Source organism: Elephantulus edwardii, unplaced genomic scaffold (assembly GCF_000299155.1).
Source record: "Elephantulus edwardii isolate Elephantulus edwardi_28Jun2011 unplaced genomic scaffold, EleEdw1.0 scaffold00074, whole genome shotgun sequence".
Classification (NCBI taxonomy): domain Eukaryota; kingdom Metazoa; phylum Chordata; class Mammalia; order Macroscelidea; family Macroscelididae; genus Elephantulus; species Elephantulus edwardii.
The window spans coordinates 1,019,960-1,035,687 of NW_006399824.1; the positions used below are offsets into that span (position 1 = coordinate 1,019,960).

The 15,728-nt window shown below is 51.0% G+C and overlaps 1 protein-coding gene across 1 annotated transcript in view; it reads right to left on the reverse strand.

Moving 5' to 3' along the window:
• The window catches only part of CDH23 (cadherin-related 23), a 523,436-nt gene that overhangs the window by 169,887 nt on the left and 337,821 nt on the right, over positions 1-15,728 (reverse strand). Inside the window, exons 13-16 of the mRNA XM_006889037.1 lie at positions 10,458-10,522; positions 7,711-7,948; positions 5,989-6,094; positions 3,601-3,728 (exon numbers count right to left, since the gene is read on the reverse strand). Of these exons, the coding sequence (XP_006889099.1) occupies positions 3,601-3,728; positions 5,989-6,094; positions 7,711-7,948; positions 10,458-10,522 (537 nt within the window). The remainder of the gene's footprint in view (positions 1-3,600; positions 3,729-5,988; positions 6,095-7,710; positions 7,949-10,457; positions 10,523-15,728) is intronic.

A 15,728-nucleotide genomic window follows, 5' to 3' on the forward strand; every position in this document is an offset into this window, starting at 1 on the left:
GTCCCTTAAGCGTCACCACCAACTACTTCATCGTCAGCTGGCTGCTTTTTTTTTCTTCCCCTCCTTTTCTAGTTGGGAGAAAATCCCTTTGTGGAAGAAGCCAGCGGCTTAGCCAAGTGACAGCTACTTAAAAATCACCCACGTGCAAAATCAACCTGAAGGCAGTGACCTTTTCAAGCGTGGGCCTCAGACACTGTCCACTGGCCCCCACAGACAATTCTCGCTTCACAGCCCAGGCAGCATCTGTCTTTGTTCCAGATCCTCCTGCTGCCGGAAGGGAAGTGCCGACCACTAGTGACTCAGGGCACCCCTGAGGGGCTCTGAAAATCGTGTCCCTTCCATGGGGTGGGCTGGCCTCTGACGGAGGGAGGGTGGGGTCCTGTCCACCTGCCCCTGCATGTGGGGGTGCGCTTTCTAACATCAGCTGTGGGGCTGCTGGCCATTCTCTCATTCACAATGGGTAAGGGGCCCAGCAGCCTGGCCGTCCTCTTGTTCTGGACCCATCTGAAGCGCTTGGAGTGGACTAGAGCGCCTCCTTTGGGGAGCTCTGGTGGTGCAGTCTATGGAACGTTGTACTGTTAACTCACAGACGGTGCCTCATTGGTGGTTTAGGTCCACCAGCAGCTCCACAGGAGAAAGACAGGCAATGTCCTCCCCTGTGACTCACAGCCTCTTGAAAGAGCCGCTGGAGGGTCACCTATGCATGAGTCAGTTCTGACTTGATGGCAATGACTTTTCTGTTTGGTTGTTTTTTAAACAGCACAGTCTAGGGAAAGAACCCCTGGTTGGTTATGGAAGGTTATGAATGGTTATGGACAGTATGGGGCAATTTCTGAGTTCCAAGATCCCATTAAGGGTACTCCGAGACCCACGGAGAGCTGCCCAAGAGTAGACTGGCAATACGAAGCGCGGACCCACCACACGACAACCTGCATCAAACCAGCAACCAGGAAGTTCACGTGCACTAGGACAGATGCTTGAGATGTGACGGCCTCATGCTCATAAAAGCAAGAAGTTCCTAAGTCTGTGCGTGAGGTGGTAAGAGTGTGAACTCAGGAACCAGACAGGTCTGGGTTCAGACCCTAGCCCTGCCTCCTAGCTAGTGATGAAGGTACTGACGACCTCAGGCCAGCTGTTCTTCTCCCAGAGCCTCTCCTCATCTGTGTAAAGGGATTACAAGACACTGCAGTGTGTATGGGCCCAGCACACTGTGGAGTTTAACACATCTTAGTTTCCATTTGGCCAGTCACGCCTGCTCATCCCTGAGCTGCTGTAGAAAATCTCATCTTACTTCCCTGAGCCCCACCCTTCATCAGTGTCCCCAAAGCCTAGAAGGACCCTTCTCGGCCCCAGCTTACACGCTGTCGTCCCCATCAGCACAGCCAATACATAGGGACTGGATGCCGTCATTGGGATGCTGTCTGTCTCAGCCAACGTGATGGCTAGCATTTCCCGGTGCCAGATGCCACCTGAATGCTCATCATTTAATTCCCAGGACACTATCATGAGACAGGTACCATGACTGTTCCCATCTTGCAGGTGAGGAAACAGAGGTTCAGAGAGGTTGTTGGTCACACAGCCAGAGGGTGGCTGAGTCAGGTTTCCAACCCTCAAGCATACCCTTGCCTCCATTCATTGTCTCCCTGGGGGTGGAGCAGGCCCCTATCTGCTCTGGACCCGCTGCTGCACTGTGCGCCCAGGAGGAATGGAGGGCTTGTGGAGCCAAGCGGGATGCCCTCAACACAGGTACTGAAGTCCTGGCCCCTGTGCCTTGAACAAGATCCTGTTTTGTTACAGGTTTTCTTTTGTTATGTTAATGAGGCCATGTTAGAGTAAGGTGGGTCCTAAACTGAGTATAATTTCTGAGCTCTAAACAGAGCAGCATGGACACTGAGAGATAGAGGAACAGAGGACAAGTGGTGAGGCTGAAGATTGACAGCAGTCCTCGGAAACCAGAAGAGGCACGAAGCCACAGAACGAACTTTCAGTCTCCGGTGAGGAGACAAATTTCTGTTCTTTAAAGCCACTAATTTATGAATTTTTTTGTTTGTTTTGTTATGGCAGCACTAGTTAATTAAGACAAAAGGGGGTGGGCTGCATCTGCTGAGGCAATGAGTGTGACCAGGGTCAAGGAAGGTTTGGGAGCTGCGGTGAGTGTCAGGGTCAAGGCTATGTGAGAATACCAGGATGTGGTCATGAGGAGCCAGGAATGCATTCTGCTGCATCGGTATGGCCCTCAGCCCTTTGGGGGAAGGTGGGATGCTGTGGGCTAAAGCCAGGCAGGATTCTATGCACCTGGAAGCAAGCCCCAGACTCTCTGCTCTGAGCCCTCTTTGCTGTTCTCAGAATCCCACCTTCCCCCAAACAAACGCATTGCCATGAAGCTGGAACCAACTCATAACTGACCTGCTCCTGGGTTTGGTTTTAGGGTGGTGGGGTTTTTTTGGTTGTTTTTTGGTGTGTTTGTTTTGCGTAAGAGATTGTTCATCTTCCTCTTTCAAAGTGGCTGGTGGATTCAAACATCTCATCACAAGTCACCTGTAAACCCTGTAGCCAATACATGCCCACCTGGCAGTCAGCACCCTGACTTCCCCATCATCTCCAGCTCCAGGTCCCCAGCAAGCTAACATCCCCAGACAAGGGCCTCTCTCCCGGGAGCCAGCCAGGCCCTGGAGCTCTGGCCTCTGGTCGAGAGGATGAGGCTTGTTAAAGTCAGGGCTTGGCTGCACCGGGGTTGCTGCTGGAGTCGCCTGTGACAGGAAGGTTATCCAGCAAGCCTGCTCCAGGCTGTGATTTTCTGAGCTTATGTCAAATCACAGCGTATCTCCTAACCTGACACTCTGATCTAATCCTTGCGGAGCCGGTAATGCACTAACTCTTCCATCAACACGGCTGCGTGGGGGCAGGCTGTGCACAGCACGTGTGGGGAGGTCTCGGGGGGAGCAGCCGGCTGTCAGACGGCGCTCCGCGGCCCGGGCTCGCTGGGGGAGCAGCGCGGGGCCAATGAGCCGGCGTGGAGATGGATTCAGTGGCTGATAATTTCAGACACGAAAAGCACTAAGGTGTGTTTGATATTCATGTCAGACAAGCTGTGGTTTGGTTTCAGGCCCCTTTAGATCTTCAGAGGAGTGGAAAAGAAAGGGGTGAAAAAGCATAGAAAGAGGGGGATAGAGGGAGAGCTGGAAGAGGGATGACCTTCTAGTAATTTCCTTGAACTTCACAGAGTGTGGCTGATGGGAAAGGATCCTGTGACATTTTCTCCTGCTCGACCCCCAGCTCCTGTTCCCCATCAGGGGGTCTCCTGACCGCCCCCCCCCCCTGCCCCTCCTAGTAAAGCCAGGGCAGGGTACTGTGTCTCATCTTGAAGCTCAGGGCCCTGGGCTTTCCCTGGTAGCCTGTTCTAGGAAGTAAGTAGCTTGTTTGTTGCAGCAATGGAGGGGGTTTGCTTGGGGTCAGCCTTTGGGATGGCTTGTCAGACAATTACCTGGACTGTGGGGTCAGCCAGGAAGGGGACACAGTTTCCTGCCCCCGGCCCAGGCTAGCCAGGGAGCACTCGACATCACTGTTGGAGGAACAAGGCCACTGTCCCTGGATACTTACGAACACCTCGATGGTGACGGGTACAGTGCTGTTGAGAGGGGGGTTGCCAGCATCCTTGGCCATGACCGTCAGGTAAATCAGCCCGTTGGGAATCTGCTCATAGTCCAAAGGGCGGCTCACGCTGATCACTGAAACAGGAGGAACAGGCCCCCAGGCCTCTGTAAGCAGACGTCAGAACCCCTCCCCCCCATGCCTCCCAGTGGTCAGAGAGGCTGGCACAGCCGAGGCCAGCTCTGCTTAGCCTGACCCCAAACTTCTGGAGCGTAAAGATCTCGTGTCCATTGACTGCCTGATGTGTGCCAGCCACAATGCTAAGCCATGGGACGATGATTATTAGCCCATTATACAGATGAGGAAACCAAGCTCAGAGAGGCTCCATCACTTGTCTGAGGCCACACAGCGATGACAGAACTGACACCAGAGCCCAGGAGTGTCTGAATCTAGAGCCAGGTCCCTGCTCAGTAAGCTGTATTGCCTGCTGCCCTGTCTGTCTGTCTGACTTTGTCATCGGTACTTTATCCTTCCTGATTAATCTAGAAGCAGCTTAGAGAAACCGGTCATACCTGAAGCCCTTCAAATGAACAGAGCTCTTCCCTCAGTTATTACCCTGCATTGAGGTGCCAGGCAGTGAGACACGGACAGCTCCTCCTTTCCTCCTCTGACCCACTTCCTCCCTTTTCAGCTTTTCTCTCTTTCTTCTCCCCCTTCCCTCCTCACTTTGCCCTATGGGTCCTGGCCTTGGAGAAGGTGAGGGGCACTCAGGGTTACAGAGTAGCAGTCTTTACCCTCTGGAAGGGGGTAAAGAGCCCTTAACACCAAAAATCTGTCTCAGACATAGGCTGAGAGGTAAGATCTGGGGGCAGCTGAACCATTGCCTTGAGCCTCAAATGCCCCCGCAGCCTCGACTATCCAATCTGAACCCTGACTATTAGCTACCCTTTGTACTAAATTGTGAATACTCAGCAGGGGAGGGGGAGTATATTGGCTTCTGGGTGGGGATGGGACATGCATGGTCTGCAAAGGTATTAAACGATATTAAAGTGGAATGACTACTTGGAAAATGGAAACAAAATTATTGCTTTGGTAAGGCCAACCCTAGGGGTTCCTCTAGCCAAGGAGAGGGCAGGCCAGGGCAGGCATGAGGAGTCTGAGTGTCTTAAATGAGGGCATGGATTAAAGAGAGAGACCACAGGCTACAGCACCTGGGGCTGAGATGGCAATTTCCAGGAGTGGATTTTCTCGGACACACTGAGGGTGGGAGGAGTGGGGAGGAAAGAGTGAGTGGCTCAGGTCATGCCATCTCACATTTGGTCTGTCTCAAGGGCAGCTACTGTGGTCTTCAGGAGCCAGGGAAGCTCCTTAGGGCAGTTCTTGAGGTTCCCCAGAGCTTATGGGCTTAACTCCTCAGGGAGGAGGGCCCAGCGGCAGGGAGGGAGGAAGAGCCTTCGAGGAGCAGGAACAGAATTTGCAAAGGCACAGAGGACAGGTGCCTCCTGGAAGTGAAGAGGATGCCAAGAGGTACTGGATCCCCTCAAGGATGGGGGTGCATGGAGATGAGGCTGGTGAGGGAGTCCACAGCCATATCATTATGGGCTCAGGTGCCATCCTCACAGCTTTGCTGTGTGACCCCAGCCAAGTCACGCCCCATCTCTGGGCCTTATTGCTTCATTTGAAAACATGATAAAGTCTCTTGGGATCTTAGGACTTGAGGCTGCTGAATCTCTTCCTTGCCAGGGCTCGAGGGATTGAGAATCACAGCAGCGCAAGGTCCACACTGCAGAACTAGGCCTGGGCCTAGCGGGGCTGGCGTGGTAGCTGAAAAGCCAGGAGGCCAAGGCTGAAGAAACCCTGGGGCACACAAACCATTTAGTCTTCAACTGTTAACCCAAAGGTTAATGTTTCGAACCCACTCAGTGGCTCCTCAGAAGAAAGGGTTGGAGGTAATGTTTCTGGAAGGTCATAACCTTAAATAACCCTATGGACCGAGCACAGTTCCATTCTGACCAAATGAATCAGACTTGACTAGACTGCAATGTTTTTGTTTTTCTCTGTTGTTGGTATGACCAGGAAGGGCCACAGAAGCACCCAAAGGATAGGGAACCTTGATGAATAAGCCTCCACCCCCATAGATTATCTCAGGGCAGTCTTGGCAAGAAAGAGGGGCCCACAGCAATTTGAGGGTCATTGGATGGTGCTTTGTAGCAGCGCTGACTGTGGGCTTAAGATCTAGAGAAACACCGGGCTGATCTAAGACTGGAATCCTTCAGGAGGACAGCCTCCAATTCCTGGTGCCTTAGCTGACTGGGGCCCGCAGGCAGCCCCTGAGTGGTCCGGGGTTCCCAGGGAAAGAAAAGAAAGTCGCCTCCCGAAACAGTAGCCCCCACATACCTCCATAGCCCTCGTACACGCTGATGTCGAAGTAGCTCCCAAAGGCAGAGGCGCTGACGATGCTGTAGGTGATCTGGTTGTTGGGAGGGGAGTCTTCATCTGTGGCCTGGAGGGAAAGACAATACAGGGCCCCTGAGCTCCCAGAAGCCCCTGGGCAGGAGGAAGGTGGGCAGGAGGGGACTGGCCCTTCTCAGACTCCACACAGGACAGCTCCTTTTGTGGGTGATCCAGCCCCCAGAACTAAGCTGGAGGCCCCTTCTGGCCTGCACAGACACCTGGACCCCCTCCATGTGCTGGGGAGAGAGGGTATCCTGGGAAATCTAGAGGGCAGGCTGGTGTGGGGGGTGGAGCTAAGAAGAAAAGGGGAACACTGGTGCTTACCCAGAAGACAGAGATGGTCACCCCACACCTGATAAAACTAAACCTTAAACTTTAGCTTCAGCTTAAACCCTTCAACCCACAACCACCTTTGCTGCATGAAGACTTGTGTTCTGTGCACCCCTCCGGTCCCCTCCTAGCTGGCTGGAAAGATCTGTCCCATATCTGCTTCCATGGACTGTCCACTCCAAGAGAGAAGGCCTCTCCTGATACGTGATTGTTGGGCAGAGCTGCAGGCCAGAGTGCTGGGCTCCGTGTAGGTGTCTAATAGAGGCCGACTGCACAGCGGCAAGGATGGGAGCAGCACTGGGGATGGTGCTGGGATCCTCCTCCCCTTGGTTCTCTTTGGGGGAAGGCAGGATTAATCAGCTTCTTTCCAGTCTGTTTTGACCCTAGACAGTCTCAAGAGGATCGTGTGACCTTGGGGAGGGGGTAGGGCAGGGTCCTACGGGTTCCACAGAATGCCGGAGGGGGACGGGCACATGATCCTGTCTTCTGTGTATCCTCACACCCACTCCTCCACCCTTGCCTTCATCCGTATCTGCATCAGAGACAAGCTCCACGTGGAGCCTCTGGGTCCTGTCATTCAGAACGTGAAGAGTGGAGAGAGAAGAGCAAGGACATTAAGATTGTCAGAGCTCTGGTGGCCTAGCGGGCAAGCAGATGCATTGCCAACCCAAAAGCTCGCAGTTCAAATCTGCCAGCTGCTCCATAAGAGAAAGATGGACACTCTATCTTCTCCCGTGTGACTTACAATCTCTGACCACCTGCTGGAGGGTCAGCTATGAGTCGGTTCTAACTTGACAGCAATGACCTGAGTAGTATGAGTTTGGTCAAAGATCACTGGAGCCTGGAAGAAATGTGGCAGGAGGACCCTTGGAGTGTAGAGTTCTGAGTTCTAGTCCTGGCTCTGTGGCTAATTCACTCCCTCACTCCACCAGACCGCCAGCTCCTCCCTGCCTGTCTCCCTCCTGTATCCCAAGGTCTTTGCTGGTCCTTCCAGCGGAAGTAAGTCTTGTTTCTAAGTAGACATCAAAGGGCTTGACGGAGGACCTCAGAAGGGACCGCTCCTCATTTAAGGTCCAAGGGAGGTAGACGTCCCTTTGCTAAGTGGTGGCCTGAAGCTTATGCTGAGATAGAACCTATGTAGCTCAACACAATTACAGACATGGGTGGGGCTCACAGCAGGCTGAGGATTTAACCCTTTATCAGACAGAATCCTTTGCCACAAGTGGACAGGAGCATAGCGTCCACTGCAGTGGCCTCTGAGGGAGAGGGTAAGATGAAGGTGCAAAGGGAAGGACAGGATGGATGACAGGATGGAGGGGCACCCTCGTGTCTTACCCGGAGTCGCACCAGCTGTGTGACAGAAGGCTCGTTTTCTCGCAGGGCACCCACATAGGCGTCCTTCTGGAAGGTGGGCACATTGTCATTGACGTCCAACACGTTGATCCTGACCCGGCCTGTGGTCTCCTCCCCACCCCCATCCCGGGCGATGACCGTCAGGGTGAAGCGCTGGATCAGCTCATAGTCCAGTTTGGCGATCAGCATAATGAGGCCCGTGTCCTTGTCCAGAGAGAACCTGTGTCCAGCAGGAAGGAGGGAGAGAGAGGACGCCCAGGTTTAAAGCAGACTGTGGGTAAGAGCCTACGGTTACTGCCTGTCCCTGCCCAAGGTAACAGACAAAAAAAAAAAAAAAAGGAAAGAAAGAAAGAAAAAGAAAAATAAAGAAAGAACAGAGTCTTTATCATTTGCTGTAAGAACGGAGGGGTGGGAGGTGGGGAGGGCCCAGGATCACATTGTGGGTAGAGTGGTTGGCTAGATATTGAAAGGACAGGAGGCATGTGTTGATTTAATCCAAGAAGAAAACCAGGCAAATGATTCTCCTCTTGCTGTGAACTCGAAGTTTCTACCTATAGGTGGTATTTAGGTATTAAAGGAGTGTAATGGCCAGACATCATTCTGTCACCTCACAAGGTTTTATACCTAAATATTTCAAACAGACAGCAAAGCAAACAGAGTGTGTGTGTGTGTGTGTGTGTGTGTGTGTGTGTGTGTGTGTGTGTCCTTTCTTAGGAGTACATCTATATCTTCTGTTCAAAAGTTTGGGGCTTGGGGACCAGTGCCATTTGCTGTCAAGTCCACTCTGACTGTGGAGACCCCAAGGGCATCAATAGCAGAACTGGGATACATGTGTTTTTCAGTGGATGATCTTTTTAGAAGTAAATAAGCAGGCCTTTATTGTGAAAACCTCTGGGTAGACTTGAACGCTCAATCGTTCAGTTAGCAGACAAGTGTGTTAACTGTTAGCACAACCGAGGAGCTCCAAGCCTTGGATAAGAAGTTGGCAGAAATCTCCTGGGAAGAATCAAGGGTCAATGATATAGCATCTCTACCAGCTTCCTCTGAGCATGCCCCCCTGGAACCCGATCCTAGTTGTCCAGTGATATTTGGAGGCTCTGACCTGGTCAATCATTTCAGTCACCAAACCCAGAAGGGTCCAGCTCAGAGACCCAAAAAGCCCAGGCCAAGGCAAAGGAAGAGATGAGAAGATTGAAGAAGACCAGGACAAGGCTGTGAGGATGCAGGTCCCCAGAAGGAGAGCCTGTTCCATGGTGCCACCCCAGCATGGGCTCCCTTCTCTTCTTTTGAGGCCCTGGTTACAGAGGGACAGAGAACAGCCAGGAAAACCGAACAATCTCCTTGTCTATTCTTGATTGTCCATGGGCAGCTGGAATGGTAATCCAAACTGACAGCCACTATTTTACTCATCCTGTTGGGCTTCCAAATGCATCAGACACTTCATTTTTAGAAGCCGACCTGCCTCTGAATTCCCCTTGGCCTTTGATCACACTGAAAATGAAAGAATAACTAAAAATGGTGGGAAATAAAGGCAAAGAGATGGTCCAGAACCATGCTAGACAACAGGGCAAAGCTGGCTACGTCTGACAGTGGAGCAGGTAACAGCAGCTGTGTGGTGAGCCAGAGCTTCAGTTTCCTCTTCTATGAAACGGACTTTGGGTGGCTTAGTGGGAAGGACTTGTGCTGCCAACCCAAAGGTACGCGGTTTAAATCCGCCAGCTGCTCTGCAGGAGAAAGATAGGCCATCTCCTCCCCTGGAAGTCAGTGCTGCTGAAAACCCACAGAAGGACCAGCTATGGGTCGGTTCTGACTCGATGGTATATAACAAGTTCTATAAGACGGGAACGATTATCCTGTCTACCATTGAGTTTCTGTCCCGTTTAGTTGTGAACATTAGGAGCGACAACATCTATAAAGCATTTGACAAATGCCAGGAGCAGTTGACTATAATGGCACTGGGGACAGTGATACAGCACCAGAGAGGGTGATGGCCATGTGAGAGTGTAGGTGGTGATGGTGGCGGTGGTGGTTGTAGTAGCAGGACGGTGGGGTGGTGGTGAGGGTGACAATAGTGGTGGTGGTAGTGGTGGTGTTGAGAATGATGGTAGTCAGGCCTTGGTGGTACTGGTGACAGTGTTGATGGTGGTAGTGAGGTGGTGATGTTGCTGACAACGATGGTGGTGTGGTAACGGTGGTGGTAATAAGGTGGTGGTGGTGTTGAGAATAGTGGCAGTGGTGATTGTGGTGACGGTGGTGGTAGTGAGGTGGTGTTGGTGGCTGGTGATGGTGTTGGGAATAATGGTAGTGATGATGGTAGTTGTAGTGGTAGGAGGCAGTGATGGTGGTGATGATGTTGAGAATGGTGGTGGTGATCGTGACAGGGAGAGTGAGCTGGTAATGGTGGTGGTAATGAGTTGGTGATGGTGTTGAGAATAGTGGTGGTGATGATGGTGACGGGAGTGAGGTGGTGATGGTGATGATGGTATGTCAGAGACACAGTTGTCATTCACAAAGCCACAGGTTAATCCTTGAGAGTCAGAGAAATGATGCCCCACAGAGTTTAGGAGACATGACAGAGACTGAATCACAATCAACCTAACGGTGCCCAGGAGTTCTGATTCCCGGGAGGGTGTTAGCAGGGAGTGAAAGGAAAAGGGCACAACACTCTCCCTGGGCACCAAGGTTTTCCAGTGGCAGAGTGCCACCCGGGGGTTGGGGCAAGGTCTCACCGGTCAGGGTCATCGGTGAAGAAGTAGTTGACTTCTCCAAAGGTCCCCACATCATTGTCTGTTGCCTGCAAAGGAGAGAACAGGAATTCATGACCGCCACTCAGCTGAGACATCTGATCCCACCAGGGAATGTCCACAGAAAAACCCGTATTCTTCACATAATTCCTTCTACCTGGGTCAACATTTTCTATAGTTGTGATGTTCAGTCTGATTGCCACAAATGGCTACAGAAATTGGTATTAGAGAGGGAAAAGAGAACACCACCCATGCCAATCTGTACCACTGTCATGAGGGAACTGCTGGTCAGTGGAAGAATTCTCCCCTTATGTGTGGGAGACCTGGGCTTGAGTCCCAGTCAATGCCCTTCATGTGCAGCTATCTATCAGTGGAGTCCTGCATGCTGTTAACAGTCCTGCATGCTGTAAAGATGTTTAACAGATTTCATCAGAGCTTTCAGACTAAGAAGGACTAGGAAGAAAGGGCTGGCAATCTGCTTCTGAAAATCAGCCAGTGAAAATTTTATGGGTAGCAACTGTCTGATCCCAAACCAGTCACAGAGATGACACAGGATTAGGCAGCATGTCATTCTGCTGTGCATAGGTTTCCATGAGCCAAGGACCAGCTTGACAACAGCTAAAACAACAGCACCATTCACCCCGTTTACTTAAAAAAAAAATCTATAATTATTTGGACTTGATTTTTTCCTCACAGCCATGCCATGTGGTCAAGAGGACACAGATTTGCACCCATCGCACAGATTGCAAAGCTGAGGCCCTAATTTCAGCGAGGCTCAGTACTTAACACTTTTTCTGTTCCATGTCACAACAAAGTAGGAAGCAGAGCAGGACGAAGCTGGGTCTCTCAGCCTGGAGTTCCTCCTTTGGGTCATTCAGATGAGAACTACCCACTCCCCTCTCTGCCTGTCTCCAAGACAATGGTATTTTCTAGCGGGTTTAATGTTAGTGGCTGGGCCCACTAGCCTATGCAGGGAACCGTCCGTGACTATAATTCACAGGACAGGCTAATTACCACCAGCCAGCCATCAATCCATTCACTCAATAACTATTTATTAAGCACATACTAGGTTCTTATGTCCTAGATGAGACCTCTGCTCCTGCCCTGGAGCTGAGGAAGCAGTGCTGTGACTGGTAAAGCCAGGATTGCCCTTGGACTGACCTTGGTGTCCACTTACACACATTTTATGCACCACACTTCTCTATGACATCGTAACTGAATAAAGGTTCTCCTGCTAAAAAATATATTTTAAAAGCTTTGTACTAAATATTTTCCGAGGTCCCTTTTAAAGCTTCTAGATTCTATGAACTCTATTAAATTCTATGTTCATAATAATAAACCTGAATTTTCATGAAAATGCTAATTTATGTCCAGTGTATTCAGTTCAGGAAGGTGGAAAGGTGAATAATACATTTCCACCCAAATGAATGAAATGAAATAAATGTTGATATTCAAATGATTAAGCTGGTGGTTATCTAGAAAACTCAGCTGTACAGAGAGATGCCATTTCCAGGGGCTCTAAACGGCCTGGTTTTAGAGGACGCTGCTCATGCCTGATTGCCACTCTGTGCCACAGCTGACACTCCTGCAGACTGCGTGGTGCTTGGTCCCCTCCACCACCCCACCTGGCTCTGAGGGCATCAGGATTGAAGACACAAGCTGAGTAAATAAAAAAGAATGTGCTGATCTCCCTGGGCCTCCCTGGGCCGGCTCTGAGGGACTCTCACACCCCACTCTGAGCTTCCTCCGAGGACATCAATAGTAACTGTCTACTGGCACCATGAGTGTTACTCATTTCATGCAATTAACAGTCCTAGAAAATAGGTACAACTGTCATCATTAGCCATGTGCAATTGGGGCCCACAACCTCCCCACTGCAGCAATGGGCACGCATGTGTCAGGGATGGTGAGTCCAGAGTGGGTAAATAACACCCCCACGTCTTCCCAGATGTTAAAAGAGGCAACACTGGGATCTGAGTCTGTGTTGTATTGCCCTAGAGGCCACACTCTTAACCTCCATGTGTTGCTTTCTCTCAGGACTAAGAGTGAACTTAACAAGGCTTCGTGTCTGGGTTAGTCCCGGAGAGGATGCCAACACTTCTAATAGTGATCCACCTTCTAGGGACACATCCCAATTCTAAGTGTCCTTTTATTCTATTGATAAATAATAATTGTCAAGTATGACATTATTAAGGGGCTCTGGCAGCCCAGTGGATAAGGTCACATTGCCAAGCCCTTCACACAGGGGTATCCTTCAGAACTGCACTTGGACAGTGAGGAAAGGAAAGACCCCTGAGGACCCCTCACCCAGTCCCCTATAGTGTGAGGCTTGAAGCTGCTGAGTCCCAAAGAGATGAGCTAATGAACCTTCGGGGGACACAATGGGGCTGTATTCTCTCTCTAGGCAGCTGCATGCCTCCATCCCACCATGACATCCCCCCTAAATTGGTCCCAGAGTGGCCCTGTCCCCCAGGGCCTCTCATTGCCCGCCCAGGCCGTGACGATGGCCAGGGGAGATTTGTAAGTCCTCTAGTGCCACCGTCTAATGACCGTATGAAATATGTATGACCAGTGAAGAGGAGAGGGAAGGCTTTTATTTCTCAAATGCATGAAGCAGAATAATAAAAAGATGAAAAGTGAATTTGGTGGCCTGCCAGGGCTGGGCAGCCTGTATGGACACAGGGCCTCACCCAGGAGTCCAGGAAGCAGATGTGCTCACTCCACAGTCTGGCATGAGGGTGTAGTGGGGTCTCAGGAAACAATCCCACCTCCCTTCCTCGCAGCCCAGCTGTAGGTTTGACATTTCTACCTTTCCAGCTCTGCTGCTGGTCCAGAACTCCTGCTGGACCCTCATCTACCTGCTTCCTGTGCTGGGGTTGCTCTTCCCCTCCATCCCTGTAGGAAGCCCTGAGTCCCAAGATGTGGCCAGGGTGGGCTCTGCCTGCTCAGCTACGCCTGAGGGCCCAGCACGGCAGCTGTCTTCTGAGGTGATTCTGCTCCACAAGCTGGGGGCTCCCTGAGGACAGGGTCAGGGGCTCCTGAGTCCAAGACCTAGTCCTGGACATAAAGGCAGATGGATGATGAAGGTATTTACCTCTCTGTCTTACACCTCTATTGTCCATGGCTGCATCTGCATTCACATCTAAACAATACGTATTAAGGTACTAACTTGTATTAATTGCTTAATTCTACACTATTCCATCTTCATTGTTATGTGCCATTCAGTTGGAATTGACTCATAGCTGACCCTTCAGTGGGTTTTCAGAGGCTTAAATCAGACCGGAAAAGAATGCCCACCTTTCTCCCAAGGAGAAGCTGGTAAACTCAAACTAACTGTCTTTGTGTTGGCACTGCAACTCCTTACCCACTAGGCCACCAGAGGCTCTTATTATTGCAGTACTTTACTTAAATTTTAGCTCCATCCCACCCCACTTCCACTCACAAACAAGCAAACAGAAGCACAGAAATGTTTTTGTCCCCAGGCACACAATTGGTAAGTGGCAGAGCTGGGACTTGAAGCTCGGTTTTAAACCAGTCCATGCCCTTATGAGACACACAGCCCCCTAGCAGGCCAGCGTCCCTGAGGCCTGGTGTTCAAAGTGGGCCTGGCTCCCTGGGGGGGGGGGTCGGCCAGAGGCCTGCCCTGCCTAGCCAGCCTCCCTCTGCACATCCATGGGGGAGCAGGTGGGACCCACCCTTACTCCACTACGATGACATCACTGAAAAGCCTCCTTCTCCAGGGCAGGGACTTGCTTAGTGGGTCACCTGAAAAATCAGCACTGAGCCAGGCCCCTGGGGGTCCTGCTTTAGGAAGGAAGGCTCACGGGGCCTGCTGTGTACACACAACAGAACTTCTTCTCATTTCAGGAACACTTTCCCCCTTTAATACACCCCAGAAATGGGCATGCTTGTCTCTCTGACGGGTGGAACGCAAGGTCACAAAGCCAGACAGATGATTAAGGGTAACTAGCCAAGATGTCTAGATGATCAGCCCTTACAGACCTTTATGTTTTATGTAAGTACTCTAAGCATGTTGAACAATGCTTCCAGGTGAGTACTTTCCTGACTCTGGCCTCTCCCAAGCCCTGGGTCTTTGTGGCAGAGGGGTGTCCTTCCCCACCCCCGTCCCCACTACCAAGCCTGGAATTTCACCTTTCCCACCCAGGCTCTGGGCTGGTACCTAGGTTGTACTTTACCGCTTGACCAAGTTCTTATAAGAGGCCCAGGGGTAGGAAGTCAAAACCAATCAATGGCTACAATGATCATACTTTTCTGCTCAGTAGCACCCCACTGCCTTCTGAGTTAGTCATAGATCAATATGTTGGTGCCAAGGCTCTCTACAGCCTGGCCTTTGAAGTTGTATCCACTGTTTCCTCATCCCAGACTCTCTTGCCACTCCACAGCTGCTGTCCAAACTCTCACCCACCCTTCAGGACACAACCGGAGTGTCCCCTCTTTTAGAGAGCTCCCTGTTCCTGGTCTCAAGTACCCTGGCTCTTGGAATATGCAGCAAAATCTTTGTGTGTAACAACTGCCTGTGTGTGCTCTGTTTGTCTCGTCTTGAAGACATCTGTCTAAGTTAGTTTTGTATTTTCCCTTCTACCCAGCACAGGGCTTGAAATTTTTGCTTCATTTGGTAAAATCTGTAATGTCCATTGCTAGACTCTGAGGGCCAGTATGGACTTCTGTAGGCTGATGTTCGGCCATTAGCAGACACCACAGCATGCAGTGAGCAGTGAGAATGGAGCTGTGTGGATTTCCCAGGGACTTGAGGTGAGATTCACAGACCATCTCCATGTATTTCCTAAGCTCTGACCTCCTGCTGACACTTCCGGTTGGTCAAACACGAATGACAGATGGAGTGACAGGGTGTTCCTCTATGTGGCCTGTGCAGGTCAGCCTCTTGGGGCAGAGAACAGACAGAGAAGGAGAGTGGACCTGCACAGGCACAGGACAGACACGTGGCACATCACTAACAGAGCCTTCCAGAAGACATTGGCCAGATACTTTACTTGCTCAATTCTTTTTTGAACTTTTCCAGTGTGCCAGGCACTGAATCATAGCCACAAGTACAACAAAGCCGTCTCTGGAATGTGACATACTCCAAAAGGGGGAGAAAGACAGTAAGTGAGGGGAGACGTAACAAAACCATGAGATTTCAGAGATTGCTAAGAAGTAGGAGGAACAGAAAGAGGTGACTGGGCTGCTATTTTATGAGTAGTCCTAGAGAGGAACCCCTGAGTGGTGTAAAACTGT